A 15,289-nucleotide genomic window follows, 5' to 3' on the forward strand; every position below is an offset into this window, starting at 1 on the left:
CGGCTTCCCAAAGTGCTGAGGTTATGGGTGTGAGCCACTGTGCCCAGCCTAAATTACAATTTTATTTTATTTTATTTTATTTATTTTTTTTTTTTGAGACGGAGTCTCACGCTGTTGCCCAGGCTGGAGTGCAGTGGCATGATCTCGGCTCACTGCAAGCTCCGCCTCCTGGGTTCACGCCATTCTCCTGCCTCAGGCTCCTGAGTAGCTAGGACTACAGGCGCCCGCCACCGCGCCCGGCTAATTTTTTTTTGTATTTTTAGTAGAGACGGGGTTTCACTGTGGTCTCGATCTCCTGACCTTGTGATCCGCCCGCCTCGGCCTCCCAAAGTGCTGGGATTACAGGCTTGAGCCACCGCGCCCGGCCACAATTTTATTTTTTATTATTTTATTTTTAAAACATCAGGTTTGTAAAAAATAAACTACAATTTTAAAATCTACTTCTTTCCTGGGCTTCAAGTTTACCTTAGAAATAATATTAGTCTCTTTATAAGTATAGCAAATTTGAACTCTTTGAATATATTTGCAAACTTTTTTTTTTTTTTTTTTTTTTTTTTGAGACGGAGTCTTGCTCTGTCACCCAGGCTAGAGTGCAGTGGCCGGATCTCAGCTCACTGCAAGCTCCGCCTCCCGGGTTTACGCCATTCTCCTGCCTCAGCCTCCCGAGTAGCTGGGACTACAGGCGCCCGCCACCTCGCCCGGCTATTTTTTTTTTTTTGTATTTTTTAGTAGAGACGGGGTTTCACCGTGTTAGCCGGGATCGTCTCTCGATCTCCTGACCTCGTGATCCGCCCGTCTCGGCCTCCCAAAGTGCTGGGATTACAGGCTTGAGCCACCACGCCCGGCCTTTTTTTTTTTTTTTTTTTTTGAGACGGAGTCTCTCTCTGTCTCCTCGCTCAGGCTGGAGTGCAGTGGCACAATCTTGGCTCACTCCAACCTCCATCTCCCAGGTTCAAATGATTCTCCTGCCTCAGCCTCCTCAGTAGCTGGGATTACAGGCGCCCGTCACCACGGCTGGCTAATTTTTGTATTTTTAGTAGAGATGGCATTTCTCCATGTTGGCCAAGCGGGTCTTGAACTCCTGACCTCAGGTGATCCACCTTCCTTGGCCTCCCAAAGTGCTAGGATTACAGGCGTGAGCCACTGCACCCAGGCATGTTCTACATTTTAAACTACATTTGTCAATGTAATGAATTTGGTTTCCTATTAAAGTACTTAATTGTCCAAATTAACAAAGAAAACCTCCCTGAGTATTAAATAACTTTAATAAACTTTTAAATATGTTGAACTTAAAGTTATCTTAAATATTAAAATGCAAGCCAGGCACGGTGGCTCACACCTGTAATCCCAGCACCTTGGGAGGTTGAGGTGGGCAGATCACGTGAGGTTGGGAGTTTGAGACCAGCCTCACCAACATGGAAAAGCCCCATCTCTACTAAAAAATACAAAATTAGCCAGGCGTGGTGGTCCTGGATACTCAGGAGGCTGAGGTGGGAAGATCATTTGAACCTGGGCAGTGGAGGCTACAGTGAGCCCTGATTGAAAAACTGCACTCCAGCCTGGGCAACAGAGTAAGATCCTGTTTCAAAAAGAAAAAAAAAAAAAAAAAAAGATTAATGTCTCTGACCATTTCTGTGCTTGACAGGTATTTCAGAATCTTTCATATACTTCAGGGCCCACCCAACTCTTAGGGCTAATAAGGTGATACCTATTTGAATTTCTGTTATTCCACATTGCTTTTCTGACTTCTGATCACCACTTAGTAGGTTCATTCTACTAAGAGCACCTTTGAGTTGCTCTCTGCCTCTCTGGATTTTTTATTGTATGAGACAAATTAACTCCTGTCTAAGCCAGTATTGATGAAGTTTTCTACTGCTTGCTAGAAAACTTTTTTTTGTGTTTGTTTGTTTTGAGACAGTTTCACCATGTTGCCCAGGTTGGAGTGCAGTGGCTTGATCTTGGCTCACTGCAACCTCAACCTTCCAGGTTTAAGATATTCTCGTGCCTCAACCTCCTGAGTAGCTGGGATTACAGGTGCACACCACCACACCCATCTAATTTTTGTATTCTTAGTAGAGATGGAGTTTCACCATGTTGGCCAGGCTGGTCTTGAACTCGTGACCTCAGGTGATCCGCCTGCCTCAGCCTCCCAAAGTGCTGGGATTACAGGTGTGAGCCACTGTGCCTGGCTGAGAACTTGGTTTAGAATCATCTGGGAATTTAAGCCATAGGAAAGGATGAGGTTGATCTTGGAGGCTGTGTGAGGAAACAAGATCAAATGCTTAACTCTGACAGAGCAGAAATTTATGAAAGAGTTAAAGCAGAAATGGTAAAGGAAACATGAAAGAAAAGTCAAAGTCATCAAGGAAAGGAAGCTTTCCAATCAAGGAGGTGATAAAACCTGCCTGATCCAGGCAGTGTCAGACCTGCCAAAAGCACCTGAGTTTGTGGGCTGAGGTCACTGGTGGTCTCAGCAGAAGCGGTTTCCATTCAGCCTAGAGAGCAGAGGCACTAAGCTAGGCCTTGGGCAAGAGGCACAGAGAAGACAAGTTACTACCCAAAGTCGTCTGTTTTCATAATTTTGAATACCCTAATTTTTTCTCTGGTTACCTTCTCTCCTGCTCAGGCATATTTTTGAGATAAGCATTTGTTTATAAGATGCCATATGATCAGGAGCTAGTTGATTTTCAGAGTTCTGCTTGCTGGCATAGAACACCTCCAGCTAGCCAGATCAGGGCACTGTTGAGTTCAGCTGGATTTGCTTTTGGTCTGATTCATCCAAATAAGGCATGGACAGCCCCACATTCCTGAGGTTCTGTGTCTGCTGATATTTTCCACAATTAGACAGTCCAGCTCAACAGATAATGTCAGAAAAAGAACCCCTACAGTATCAGCTCCCCACTTACAAACAAAGCATGAACATTTGTATTCTTGAGTGTATATACCCTATGCCTGTGTAGATGAAATGACAAGAACTAGGACTTCGCTGTGACAATGTTGATGGTGACAAAAAGGCAGGACTTCAAATAGTAGCAAGAGGGAGGACAAGTCACAAGGATGTATTCATTTATTTATTTTGAGACGAAGTCTCAGTCTGTCACCCAGGCTGGAGTGCAGTGGCGCAATTTTGGCTCACTACAATCTCCACTTCCCAGGTTCAAGCGATTCCCCTGCCTTAGCCTCCCGAGCAGCTGGGACTACAGGAGCCCACCATCACACTGGGCTAATATTTGTATTTTTAGTAGAGACGGGGTTTCGCCATGTTGGCCAGGCTGGTCTCGAACTTCTGACCTCAAGTGATCCACCCGCCTTGGCCTCCCAAAGTTCTGGGATTACAGGTATGAGCCACTGCACCCAGCCAGATGTACTTATTTTTGAGACAGGGTCTGGCTCTGCTACCTGGGCTGGAGTGTAGTGGCACCATCATGGCCCACTGCAGCCTCAACTTCCTGGGCTCAAGTGATTTTCCCGTCTCAGCCTCCTGAGTAGCTGGGACTACAGGTGTGCACCACCCCACTGCGCTTGGCTAATTTTTTTTTTTTTTTTTTTTTTGAGACGGAGTCTCGCTCTGTCGCCCAGGCTGGAGTGCAGTGGCGCGATCTCGGCTCGCTGCAAGCTCCGCCTCCCGGGTTCACGCCATTCTCCTGCCTCAGCCTCCCGAGTAGCTGGGACTACAGGCGCCCACAACCGCGCCCGGCTAATTTTTTGTATTTTTAGTAGAGACGGGGTTTCACCGTGGTCTCGATCTCCTGACCTTGTGATCCGCCCGCCTCGGCCTCCCAAAGTGCTGGGATTACAGGCGTGAGCCACCACGCCCGGCTAATTTTTATTTTTAAAAATGTTTTGACCAGGCACAGTGGCTCATGCCTGTAATCCCAGCACTTTGGGAGGCTGAGGCAGGCGGATCACCTGAGGTTGGGAGTTCAAGACCAGCCTGACCAAAATGATGAATCCCATCTCTACTAAAAACACAAAATAAGCTAGGCATGGTGGTGCATGCCTGTAATCCCAGCTACTTGGGAGGCTGAGGCAGGAGAATTGCTTTAACCCAGGAGGTAGAGGTTGCAGTGAGCCAAGATCGTGCCATTCATTGAACTCCAGCCTGGGCTACAAGAGTAAAACTCACTCTGTCTCAATAAATAAATAAATAAATAAATAAATAAATAAATAAATAAAAATAGGCCAGGCACGGTGGCTCACGCCTGTAATCCCCACCCTCTGGGAGGTCGAGGTGGGCAGATCACCTGAGGTTGGGAATTTGAGACCAGCCTGACCAACATGGAGAAACCCGTCTCTACTAAAAATACAAAATTAGCTGGGAGTGATGGCACATGCCTATAATCCCAGCTACTTGTGAGGCTGAGGAAGGAGAATTGCTTGAACCCAGCAGGCAGAGGTTGCGGTGAGCCGAGATCAAGCCATTGCACTCCAGCCTGGTTAACAAGAGCGAAACTCCGTCTCAAAAAATAAAAAATAAAAGAAGATATATATTTTTTTGTAGAAGCAGGGTTTCCCTCTGTTGCCCAGGCTGGTGTCAAACTCCTGGACTCAACCGATCCTCCTGCCTTGGCCTCCCAAAGCACTGGCATTACAGGCTGCACCCAGCCTATTTACTTTATTATTCATTCCTGCATTCATTTACTTTTTTTTTTTTTTTTTTTTTTTGAGATGGACTCTCACCCCATCCCCCAGGCTGGAATGGCAGTGGTGCGATCTCGGCTCACTGCAACCTCCGCCTCCCAAGCTTAAGCGATTCTCCTTCCTCAGCCTCCCAAGTAGCTGGGATTACAGATGCACACCACCATGCCTGGCTAATTTTTGTATTTTTAGTAGAGACAGGGTTTCACCACGTGGGTCAGGCTGGTCTTGAACTCCTGACCTCGTGATCCGCCTGCCTCAGTCTCCCAAAGTGCTGGGATTACAGGCGTGAGCCACTGTGCCCGGCCCTAATTTTTGTACTTTTTAGTAGAGATGGGTTTTCCCTGTGTTGGCCAGGCTAGTCTCGAACTCCTGGCCTCAAGTGACCCACTTACCTCAGCCTCCCAAAGTGCTGCAATTACAGCGTGAGCCACCATACCCAGCCCCGCCCAGCTAATTTTTGTATTTTTAGTAGAGATGGGGTTTCACTATGTTGTCCAAGCTGGTCTTGAACTCCTGACCTCAAATGACCCACCCGCCTCTGCCTCCCAAAGTGCTGGGATTACAGGCATGAGCCACCTCGCCCGGCCTCATTCATTTACTTCTTAGGAGGAGTTCCTAACTGCTCTAGGTTTTAGGATGGAGGAGAGAGAAATTGAAAGAATTTATGCCTGAAGGCCTTGGGCAATTTTTTTCAGTGTCAGATGAGGACAGGTGGCTTCCTTAAGATCACAAAGCATCAAATGATGTGGAGTTGGGGGGAAAAAAGCAGCTTCCAGTTTGGGTTTGCTAACACTCATAAGCAATTACTCTGAACAAGAAGCTAGAGCCTTACTTTACACATCTGTAAAATGGGGATAATGGGATGGTTGTGAGAACAAAACAACATACTCTAAATTTCTAACAAAGGCTGGGCATGGCGGTTCACAGCTGTAATGCCGTAATTTTGGGAGGCCAAGGTGGGAGAATCCTTTAAGCCCTGGAGTTTGAGACCAGCCCTGACAACACAGCCAGAACCAGTTTCTGTAAAAAAGTTTAAATTAGCTGGCACAGTGGCTTGTGCCTTCAGTCCCAGACATTTGGGAGGCTGAGGAGGGAGAATTGCTTGAGTCCAAGGGTTCGAGGTTACAGTGAGCTAGGATTGCACCACTGCACTCCAGACTAACAACAGAGTGAGACCCTATCTCGAATAAATAGATTTCTAACACGTTGGCTCACGGTTATTAACAGTGGCAAGAGGCCAGAAACTGTACTTCATCTATCAGATGAATTCTCATTTTTGTCTCACCACAACCCTATCCTGGTTGTGCAGATGAAGAAACTGAGTTTTAGAAACATTAAATAACATCCAGGTGCAGCAGCTCACGCCTATAATCCCAGCACTTTGGGGAAGGTGAGGCAAGTGGATCGCTTGAGTCCAGGAGTTTGAGACCAGCCTGGGCAATGTGGCGAAACCCCATCTTTACAATACACACACAAACAAAATGAGCTGGGTGTGGGTACATGCCTGTAGTCCCAGCTACTCAGGGGGCTAAAGTGGGACGCTCGCTTAAGCAAGGGAAGGGAGGTTGCAGTGAGCCAATAACACACCACTGCATTTCCAGCCTAGGTGAGAGTGAGACCTTGTCTCAAAAAAACAAAAAGAAACGTTAAATAATATCCTTAATAGTGCAACTTAAGTGAGAGCCCAGGATATATCAATTTCCTTGTAAGGTTTTCTGAACAAAACACCAGTCACATAAGTGCGTTTTATTTTATATTTTTGTTTATTTGAGACGGAGTCTCTGTCTCCCAGGCTGGAGTGCAGTGGCGCAATCTTTGCTCACTGCAACCTCCCTTCTCCTGGGTTCCAGCGATTCTCCTGCCTCAGCCTCCCGAGGGGGTAGCTGGGACTACAGGTGCGCGCCATCATGCCCGGCTAATTTTGTATTTTTAGTAGACAGGGGATTTCACCATGTTGTGCAGGCTGGTCTTGAACTTCTGACCTCGGGTGATCCTCCCACCTCGGCCTCCCAAAGTGCTGAGATTACAGGCGTGATCTACCACGCACGGCCTATTTTATTTTTTGAGACAGGGTCACACTCTGTCGTTCTGGCTGGAATGCAGTGATGCTATCACTGCCCACTACAGCCTCGACCTCCGGGCTCAAGCAATCCTCCCCGCCCAGCCTCCTGAGTAACGAGCGCCACCACGCCCAGCTAATTTTTATTTTTTTATTTTTTGTAGAGACGGTGTCTAAGATGCCCAGGCTGGTGGCTGATGTCAAACTCCTAAGCTGAAGCGATCCTCCCCGGCCTTGGCCTCCTGGCCTCCTAAAGCACCAGGCATGAGCCACCGCGCCTGGCCTACAAGTGTATTTTAATAAAAGTATTATTAATGTCTTTACCTGAAGAAATTCGCTTTTAAATTGTGGCTTATATTTCACCCAGAAATCAAAGCACAATTCAGTCCCGAGGCGGGGACGGTGGGAGCTGGGCGGGGCGAGGGCGGGGAAGGACCAGGAGCAGAGATTCGAAGAGTAAGAAAGAGGGCAAAACGTGCACAGTCCATCTTCACAGGTAAGATCCTTGCCAGGCTCCTGTTTTAATGGCTTCCTCCTGAAGAAGACTCAAACAGAGTGTAAGATATTTTAGGAAAGTAGGGCATTTTTAAGGTATTTCATAATCTCTCAAAACCGGAGACTGCTCCTGTCCCACCTCATTAGAGAAAACAGCGATGCTCAAAGGCAACCTCCTTCCTGACACTGCCTGGTCGGACGCGACGCGGTGGTCGCCCGCACGGAATGCGGACGCAAGGCTGCTCCTCGGTCTCGGGGACGCGTCATCCCCATTTCCGCTCGCGGAGGCGCAGGGTCCGGGCGCGGGACCCCAGTCGACCTTGACTGGCGGCGCGACCTTGAGGCCTGCGTTCGCCTCAGTTACTCCCTCTGTGCAATGGGGAGACGCGACTCATCGCTTGACAACGGCCGAAGAGCTGCCGCGCTTCCGTCTCCCGCGTGCGCGCGCGCCAAGCTGCCCACCCCCGTTCCGCACTGACCCTCCCCCATGCCCCGCGCCCCGCACTGCTGCCCCGCCCCGAGTCCCATGCCGCAGCCACCGCGACGGAGCCCGCGGGCGGGAACCTGCCTCCGCGAGTTAGCGCGCACGCGCGCCTCCTGTGTCGTCCCCTCCAGCGCCGACTTCCGTCCATAGGCCAGCTGCACTGTCACTCTGGCAAAGTCGCAGATGCGATTGGCCAGGACGGAGGCGCGAGACCGGGCTGCGGGCGGGGCCGAACCTGGTATAAAAGGGGCGGGAGGCCAGGCTCGTGCCGCTTTGCAGACGCTGCCGCCGAGCAAAGTCCTGTACTACTAGCCATGGTCAACCCTACCGTGTTCTTCGACATTGCCGTCGACGGCGAGCCTTTGGGCCGCGTCTCCTTCGAGGTCGGGCGGGCGGTGGCGTGCGGGAATGGGGCCCAGAAAGCGGGCCGAGGTCGGGGTGGGTGGTGGCGCCCCGAAGGCCCGGGCGCGGGGCGACCCTTCTGGAGGGGCGAGCGCGGGCGGGCGGCGGCGCCATTTCCTGAGTAGGGGCCATTTTGGGAGGTCCGCGAGGCGCGGGGAGGAGGCCGGGGCGGTGGCGGACAAAGGCAGGCGGGGCGGCTGCGCGGCTGTTGGGGGAGGGGGTCCGCGTCCGCCCGCCTGCCCCATGTGGCCGCGCCCTGTCCTGCCCGACGCACGTGCTTGGCGGCCGCGCTCAGGCCCGCGCCTTGAGAGCCGTTGGGCTCCGCCCTAGCTCGGCCTGGGCGTCGCAGACCGGAGCCAGAAGCGCGCTCACGACCGCTTTCTTGGGAAGCTGTTCCTCGGCAGGCATGGGTGCTTTACATCCTGAGCTGGGAAGCTGCTTGCTTGAGGGTTTTTCTCAAGGATCGAGGCGCGGTGTGAGCCGGTCCATGCTCAGTCCTTCTGTAGATCCCAGGAGGCCATGCTATTAAAGGAGATAATGCTGGGATGTGATGGATTGCCGCTTGAAGTATCTTCCATTTAGATAAAGTAGGAATATTTATACATGAGCCCCAACGTCCGCCCGTGTCCCCCACCCCCAAGCGGAAATGTGAAAATGGGCCTTGCCTTTGCTGGTGCCCAAGGACCGCCTTCCACTGCAGTGACGGCGTTGGCGGGGGAGGCGCTCTTGAGCCCCTCCCGATTGTCCCTTTGCCTACCAGGCGAGTAGCGACTGGCCACAAGGCAGGCCTCTTCCGACCAAGGTGGATTACCAGTGATTACCTAATTAGTTTTGAGAGCGTTAAATGAGTTCTTAAAGATCAGTTGTAATTACAGCATAATATCTAAACTTGGCGTATGTCTTAAAAGTTACTGAGTGCGATTCCATTCCAGTTAACATGGATAGACCTTAGGGAGTAGCGAAATAGGATATTAGTGATTTTATTACTTTAAACCACATCTCAAAAGGCTACCAGATCGATCCTCATGCAGTCTTCCTGAGGACAGGGCGGTTTCCTTGTTGCCTACCCTGTCCGTAGTGCCTGGCACTTAATAGGCACTGAAACACTGCGTGTTAATCCACACCCCACCCCACCTATGACTGTAGTCAAAGCTGGTAAGTGACAAGGGCTTTCGTGGAAACTTGGCCTGACCTAATACTGAGCATCAGGTTACCCAGAGAGCTTAAGGGAAGTGAGAAAGGACTTGAAGGTCTTGGTGAGAATAGAGGGGTAACTGCCAATAAGGGCTTTGGGTTTAGCGAAAGTCTGAAAGGGAAGCCATAGTAACTTAAATGTACCGACTACAAAGCTCTGAGAAAAGCTGATGTTTTAAAAAGACCATACGTTCTAGGTACAAATACCTAAAAACTAAAAAAATAAGTACGTTGGCCAGGCGCGGTGGCCCACACCTGTAATCCCAGCACTTTGGGAGTCCCAGGCGGGCGGATAACGAGGTCAGGAGATCGAGACCAACCCGGCCAACATGGTGAAACCCCACTTCTATTAAAAATACAAAAATTAGCTGGTCGTGGTGGCGCTTGCCTGTAATCCCAGCTACTCCGGAGGCTGAGGCAAGGAGAATCGCTTGAACCCGGGAGGCGGAGGTTGGAGTGAGCCACTGCACTCCAGCCTGGCGACAGAGCGAGACTGTCTCAAAAAAAAAAAGTACATTGCTGTAAGAGAAATGTACACGGATACTGACAGTTAATTCAGTCACATCTCTGGAATAGCTTATAAAATGCTACTTTTAAACAAGCTGTTTTTATGAAAGGGCTTGTAAATGTTTGTGGTATTTAAGCTACCCCTCTAACCATAATACATTCAAGAAAGGTTCAAAACCAGATATACTAGAAACCAATCTTTATTTTTTACCCCACTACTAGGTAAGGGGCCTGGAAACCAAGAAGTGACTGCTCATCTAATCCATAAAGCTATGTTAACAGATTGGAGGTAGTAGCATTTTCATTATGAGTGGCTAAAACAACAGCTATTTACCCCTGATCATGCAGCAGTGCTTGCTCTTCCTTAGAATTTTGCCTTTAGGTTCTAGCTCAAGTTGGGGGTGGTGATAGACATTTAAGAAGCCATATATCTTTTCAGAAGTAGGTGTGATGTACTAAAAGTTTGAGACACTTTCTAGACGTCTCACTATTTAAGTCATGACTAGTTCTGGATTTTTGGCATGTCTTCGGGTTTCATGTTTCTTAACCCAACTGCCTGCAGGGCCTTATGGCTGTCAGGAGCAGTTCTCAGGATTAAAGTAATTACTGAAGAAGTATTGTAGTGAGAAAATGAATTTTTGACTCAGAAGCCCCTAAAGGCATGGGTACTAAGCAACAAAATAAGCAGATGTTAATTAACTAATTTTCTCTTACAGCTGTTTGCAGACAAGGTTCCAAAGACAGCAGGTTGGTCCATTTTCTAAGTTTAACAAAGATGTTCCAATTGTGACAATTTGTGTATGTGAATATATATATATATATAAAATGTATGTGTGTGTATATATGTGTTTTAATTTTTTTTTAAACAGAAAATTTTCGTGCTCTGAGCACTGGAGAGAAAGGATTTGGTTATAAGGGTTCCTGCTTTCACAGAATTATTCCAGGGTTTATGTGTCAGGTACGAAATTTACTGAATTTTATTTTATTTGGGTTGCTCCCTTCATTTGGTATTGAGCCAGAATATTTCAGAATACACAATATCTGAGCTGTTACTCTTAACATTTTGGTTCTATTTAACCCTTCTATTCAGTTTGAACTTGGTTTTAAAGTTTGAGCCTTGCAGATTTGGCACACTTGATGGTTGTCACAGTTTTCCTATATGTTGACAGGGTGGTGACTTCACACGCCATAATGGCACTGGTGGCAAGTCCATCTATGGGGAGAAATTTGAAGATGAGAACTTCATCCTAAAGCATACAGGTCCTGGCATCTTGTCCATGGCAAATGCTGGACCCAACACAAATGGTTCCCAGTTTTTCATCTGCACTGCCAAGACTGAGTGGTAAGGGTACAACATGGCACACTAACCACCTGACTAAATGAAAATTTGCCCTGGGGGGAACAGAACAAACACTAGTTGTTTTCTTCAACTTTTCCTTCCATAGACTTTTTCATCCCTAAGATACTAGAAGAGCATACATAGCTACAAATATAGTCAATGTGATACAGAATGCCAGATACTATAATAGAAACTGAGCGCTTAGCTGGGCGGTTAAGTGTGACTTTTTTTTTTTTTTTTTTTAAAGATGCAGTTTCGCTCTGTTGCCCATGTTGGAGTGCAGTGGCACAATCTGGGCTCACTCCAACCTCTGCCTCCTGGGTTCAAGTGATTTTCCCGCCTTGGCCTCCTGAGTAGCTGAGAATACAGATGTGCGCCACCACACCTGGCTGATTTTTTTGTATTTTTGTAGAGATGGGTTTCACCATGTTGGCCAGGCTGGTGTTGAACCCCTGACAAGGTGATCCACCCGCCTTGGCCTCCCAAAGTGCTGGGAATTCAGGCATGAGCCACTGCACCCAGCTGATTAAGTGCTTTTTTTTTTTTTTTTTTTTTTTTTTTTTTTTGAGACTGGATCTTGCTGTCTCCCAGGTTGGAGTGCAGTGGTGCCCTCTCAGCTCACTGCAACCTCCTCCCGGGTTCTCGCGATTCTTCTGCCTCAGCCTCCCAAGTAGCTGGGACTACAGGCATGCTCCACCACTCCCAGCTAATTGTTGTATTATTAGTAAAGCGGGGGTTTACCATGTTGGCCAGGCTGGTCTCAAATTCCTGGCCTCAAGTGATCTGCCCGACTTGACCTCCCAAAGTGCTGGGATTACAGGCGTGAGCCACTGTGCCCGGCCAATTAAGTGCTACTTTTATGTTACTATTAATAACATGCGATTGATTGAGGTTTTTTTTGTTGTGTTGTGTTTATTTTTTGTGGGGGGGGGAGCAGTTCATTCTATATGTGTAACTCTTCAATGGTAATTGGAGAATTGTACATTTAATGACAGTACAAAAGGTTTTAGTAAAAAAAAAAAAAACTGCCTTTCTTGTCTTGGTTCATGACACATAATGGACATTGTTTGTAGTCACCAATCATAGTGATTGTTCTTCCCTTTCAAGGTTGGATGGCAAGCATGTGGTCTTTGGCAAAGTGAAAGAAGGCATGAATATTGTGGAGGCCATGGAGCGCTTTGGGTCCAGGAATGGCAAGACCAGCAAGAAGATCACCATTGCTGACTGTGGACAACTCGAATAAGTTTGACTTGTGTTTTATCTTAACCACCAGACCATTCCTTCTGTAGCTCAGGAGAGCACCCCTCCACCCCATTTGCTCGCAGTATCCTAGAATCTTTGTGCTCTCGCTGCAGTTCCCTTTGGGTTCCATGTTTTCCTTGTTCTCTCCCATGCCTAGCTGGATTGCAGAGTTAAGTTTATGATTATGAAATAAAAACTAAGTAACAATTGTCTGTCCTTGTTTGAGTTAGAGTGTTGATGTAGGCTTTATTTTAAGCAGTAATGGGTTACTTCTGAAACATCACTTGTTTGCTTAAGTCTACATAATACTTAGATTTCTTTCTTTCCAGACCCAGGAAGTCTCAATGTTTGTTGAGTAGAATATTGAAAATGTAGGCAGCAGCTGGGCATGGTGGCCCACTGTTTGTAATGTATTACCTGAGGCAGAAGACCACCTTAGGGCAGGAGTCAAGATCAGCCTGGGCAACATAGCGAGATGCTGTCTGGTACATGCCTAGTCCTAGCTGATCTGGAGGCTGACATGGGAGGATTGCTTGAGCCCTTGAGCTATGATCATACCACTGTACTCCAGCCTGGGTGTCACAGGAGACCCTGTCTCTTAAAGGTAGGCAAGAGGCAGGAGAAGCAAGGAGCCAGAAATAAGAGCTTGGACCAGTGTGCACTGAGTTCATGCATTTTTTTTTTTCTCCCCTGGACTGCAGTGGTGCCATCTTACTGCAGCCTCCGCCTCCTGGGTTCAAGTGATTTTTGTGCCTCAGCTTCCTGAGTAGCTGGGATTACAGGCGTGCGCCACCATACCCAGCTAGTTTTTGTATTTTTAGTACATACAGGGTTTCATCATTTTTTATTTTTTTATTTTTTTATCTTTTTTTTTTATTTTTTGAGACGGAGTCTCGCTCTGTCACCCAGGCTGGAGTGCTGTGGCCGGATCTCAGCTCACTGCAAGCTCCGCCTCCCGGGTTCCCGCCATTCTCCTGCCTCAGCCTCCCGAGTAGCCGGGACTACAGGCGCCCGCCACCTTGCCCGGCTAGTTTTTTTTTTGTATTTTTTAGTAGAGACGGGTTTCACCGTGTTAGCCAGGATGGTCTCGATCTCCTGACCTCGTGATCCGCCCGTCTCGGCCTCCCAAAGTGCTGGGATTACAGGCTTGAGCCACCGCGCCCGGCCTCCATCTCTTTAAAAAAAAAAAAAAAATTTCTCCGGTGCCCAGCATGGTTCCTGACATCTGGTATTAGAGTTCAGTACTTCAGTTGGGCCTCGGTAATCTCAGCACTTCGGGAGGCCAAGGCAGGCAGATTACCTGAGGCTAGTAGTTTGAGACCAGCCTGGCCAACATAGAGAAACCCCGTCTGTACTAAAAATACAAAAATTATATGGTCGTGGTGGCGCATTTCTGTAATCCCAGCTACTTGGGAGGCTGAGGCAGGAGAATTGCTTGAACCCAGGAAGCACAGTGAGCCGAGATCATGCCACTGCACTCCAGCCTGGGAGACAGAATGAGAGACTGTCTCAAAAAAAAAAAATGGGTCCTGCTGTGGTGGCTCATACCTGTAATCCCAGCATTTTGGGAGGCCAAGGCCTAAGGAGTTTGAGACCAGCCTGGGCAATATGGGGGGGCCCTGACTCTACAAATAAAATAAGCTGGGACGCCAGGCGTGGTGGCTCACGCCTGTAATCCCAGCACTTTGGGAGGCTGAGGCAGGTGGATCACGAGGTCAGGAGATCGAGACCATCCTGGCTAACACAGTGAAACCCTGTCTCGACTAAAAATATAAAAAATTAGCCGGGCGTAGTGGTGGGCACCTGTAGTCCCAGCTACTCAGGAGGCTGAGACAGAAGAATGGTGTGAACCTGGGACGCAGAGCTTGCAGTGAGCCGAGATCACGCCACTGCACTCCAGCCTGGGCGACAGCGAGACTCTGTCTCAAAAAGAAAAAAACTGGCCTCAAGCAATCCTCCCGCCTCCATTTCCCAATGTGCTGGGGTTACAGGTGTGACCCACCATGCCCAACCGCTGGGAAGATAATTATGTGCCAAAGTAGACAATTTTCTCCCTCAACAGACCTTCTGAAAGGAAGACCAGGCCAGGCACCATGGCTCACGCCTGTAATCTCAGCACTTTGGGAGGCCAAGGCGGGTGGATCAGCTGAGGTCAACCAACATGGTGAAACTCCATCTCTACTAATAACACAAAAAATTAGCCTGTAATCCCAGCTACTCAGGAGGTGGACATTGCAGTGAGCCAAGATCACACCATTGCACTCCAGCCTGGGCAAAAGAGCAAAACTCCGTCTAAAAAAAAAGGGAAGGTGAGTCAGATGCCAAGTTGGTAACGTCATCAGCATGTGTAGTAAGATTTGACCGGGTCAGAAGGTCTCAAATGGCTACCCTGAGAAAGAAGTGGTTCTTGGAATAAAAGTAACCAGGAAAACCCATCATTTTTCTGGTGGTTGGAGGCTCATGGAAACCCTTAGGAAACTTACAAGCTGAGAGGCGGGAGTTTGCCTAGACCACGCTGAGAACTGAATTTGCTGTATATGTCCATGTCTTACACAGTAAATAAGATACTCGGGGCTGGGCACAGTGGCTTACACCTGTAATCCCAGCACTTTCGGAGGCCGAGGCAGGTGGATCACCTGAGTCCAGGAATTCAAGACCAGCCTAACCAACATGGTGAAACCTCATCTCTACTAACAATACAAAAATTAGCCAGGCATGGTGGCACACGCCTGTAATCCCAGCTACTTAGGAGGTTTGAGGCAGGAGAATCGCTTGAACCTGGGAGGCAGAAGTTGCAGTGAGTTAAAATTGGCCCCATTGCATTCCAGCCTGGGCAACAGAGTGAGACTTCGTCTCAAAAAAAAAAAAAAAAAAAAAAAAAAAAAAGATACTCAGCCCAGCGTGGTGGCTCACTCATGTAATTCTA

The 15,289-nt window shown here is 48.3% G+C and overlaps 1 protein-coding gene across 1 annotated transcript; it reads left to right on the forward strand.

Moving 5' to 3' along the window:
- Nucleotides 1–7,936: 7,936 nt before the first annotated feature.
- On the forward strand, nucleotides 7,937–12,579 carry PPIA (peptidylprolyl isomerase A). The gene is made up of 5 exons (XM_050783456.1): nucleotides 7,937–8,062; nucleotides 10,499–10,529; nucleotides 10,652–10,740; nucleotides 10,952–11,124; nucleotides 12,229–12,579. Exons 1-5 carry the CDS (start codon nucleotides 7,994–7,996, stop codon nucleotides 12,362–12,364), a joined length of 498 nt encoding a protein of 165 aa, XP_050639413.1. The 5' UTR covers nucleotides 7,937–7,993; the 3' UTR covers nucleotides 12,365–12,579.
- Nucleotides 12,580–15,289: the final 2,710 nt, after the last annotated feature.

This window comes from Macaca thibetana, chromosome 3, assembly GCF_024542745.1.
Source record: "Macaca thibetana thibetana isolate TM-01 chromosome 3, ASM2454274v1, whole genome shotgun sequence".
Classification (NCBI taxonomy): Eukaryota; Metazoa; Chordata; class Mammalia; order Primates; family Cercopithecidae; genus Macaca; species Macaca thibetana.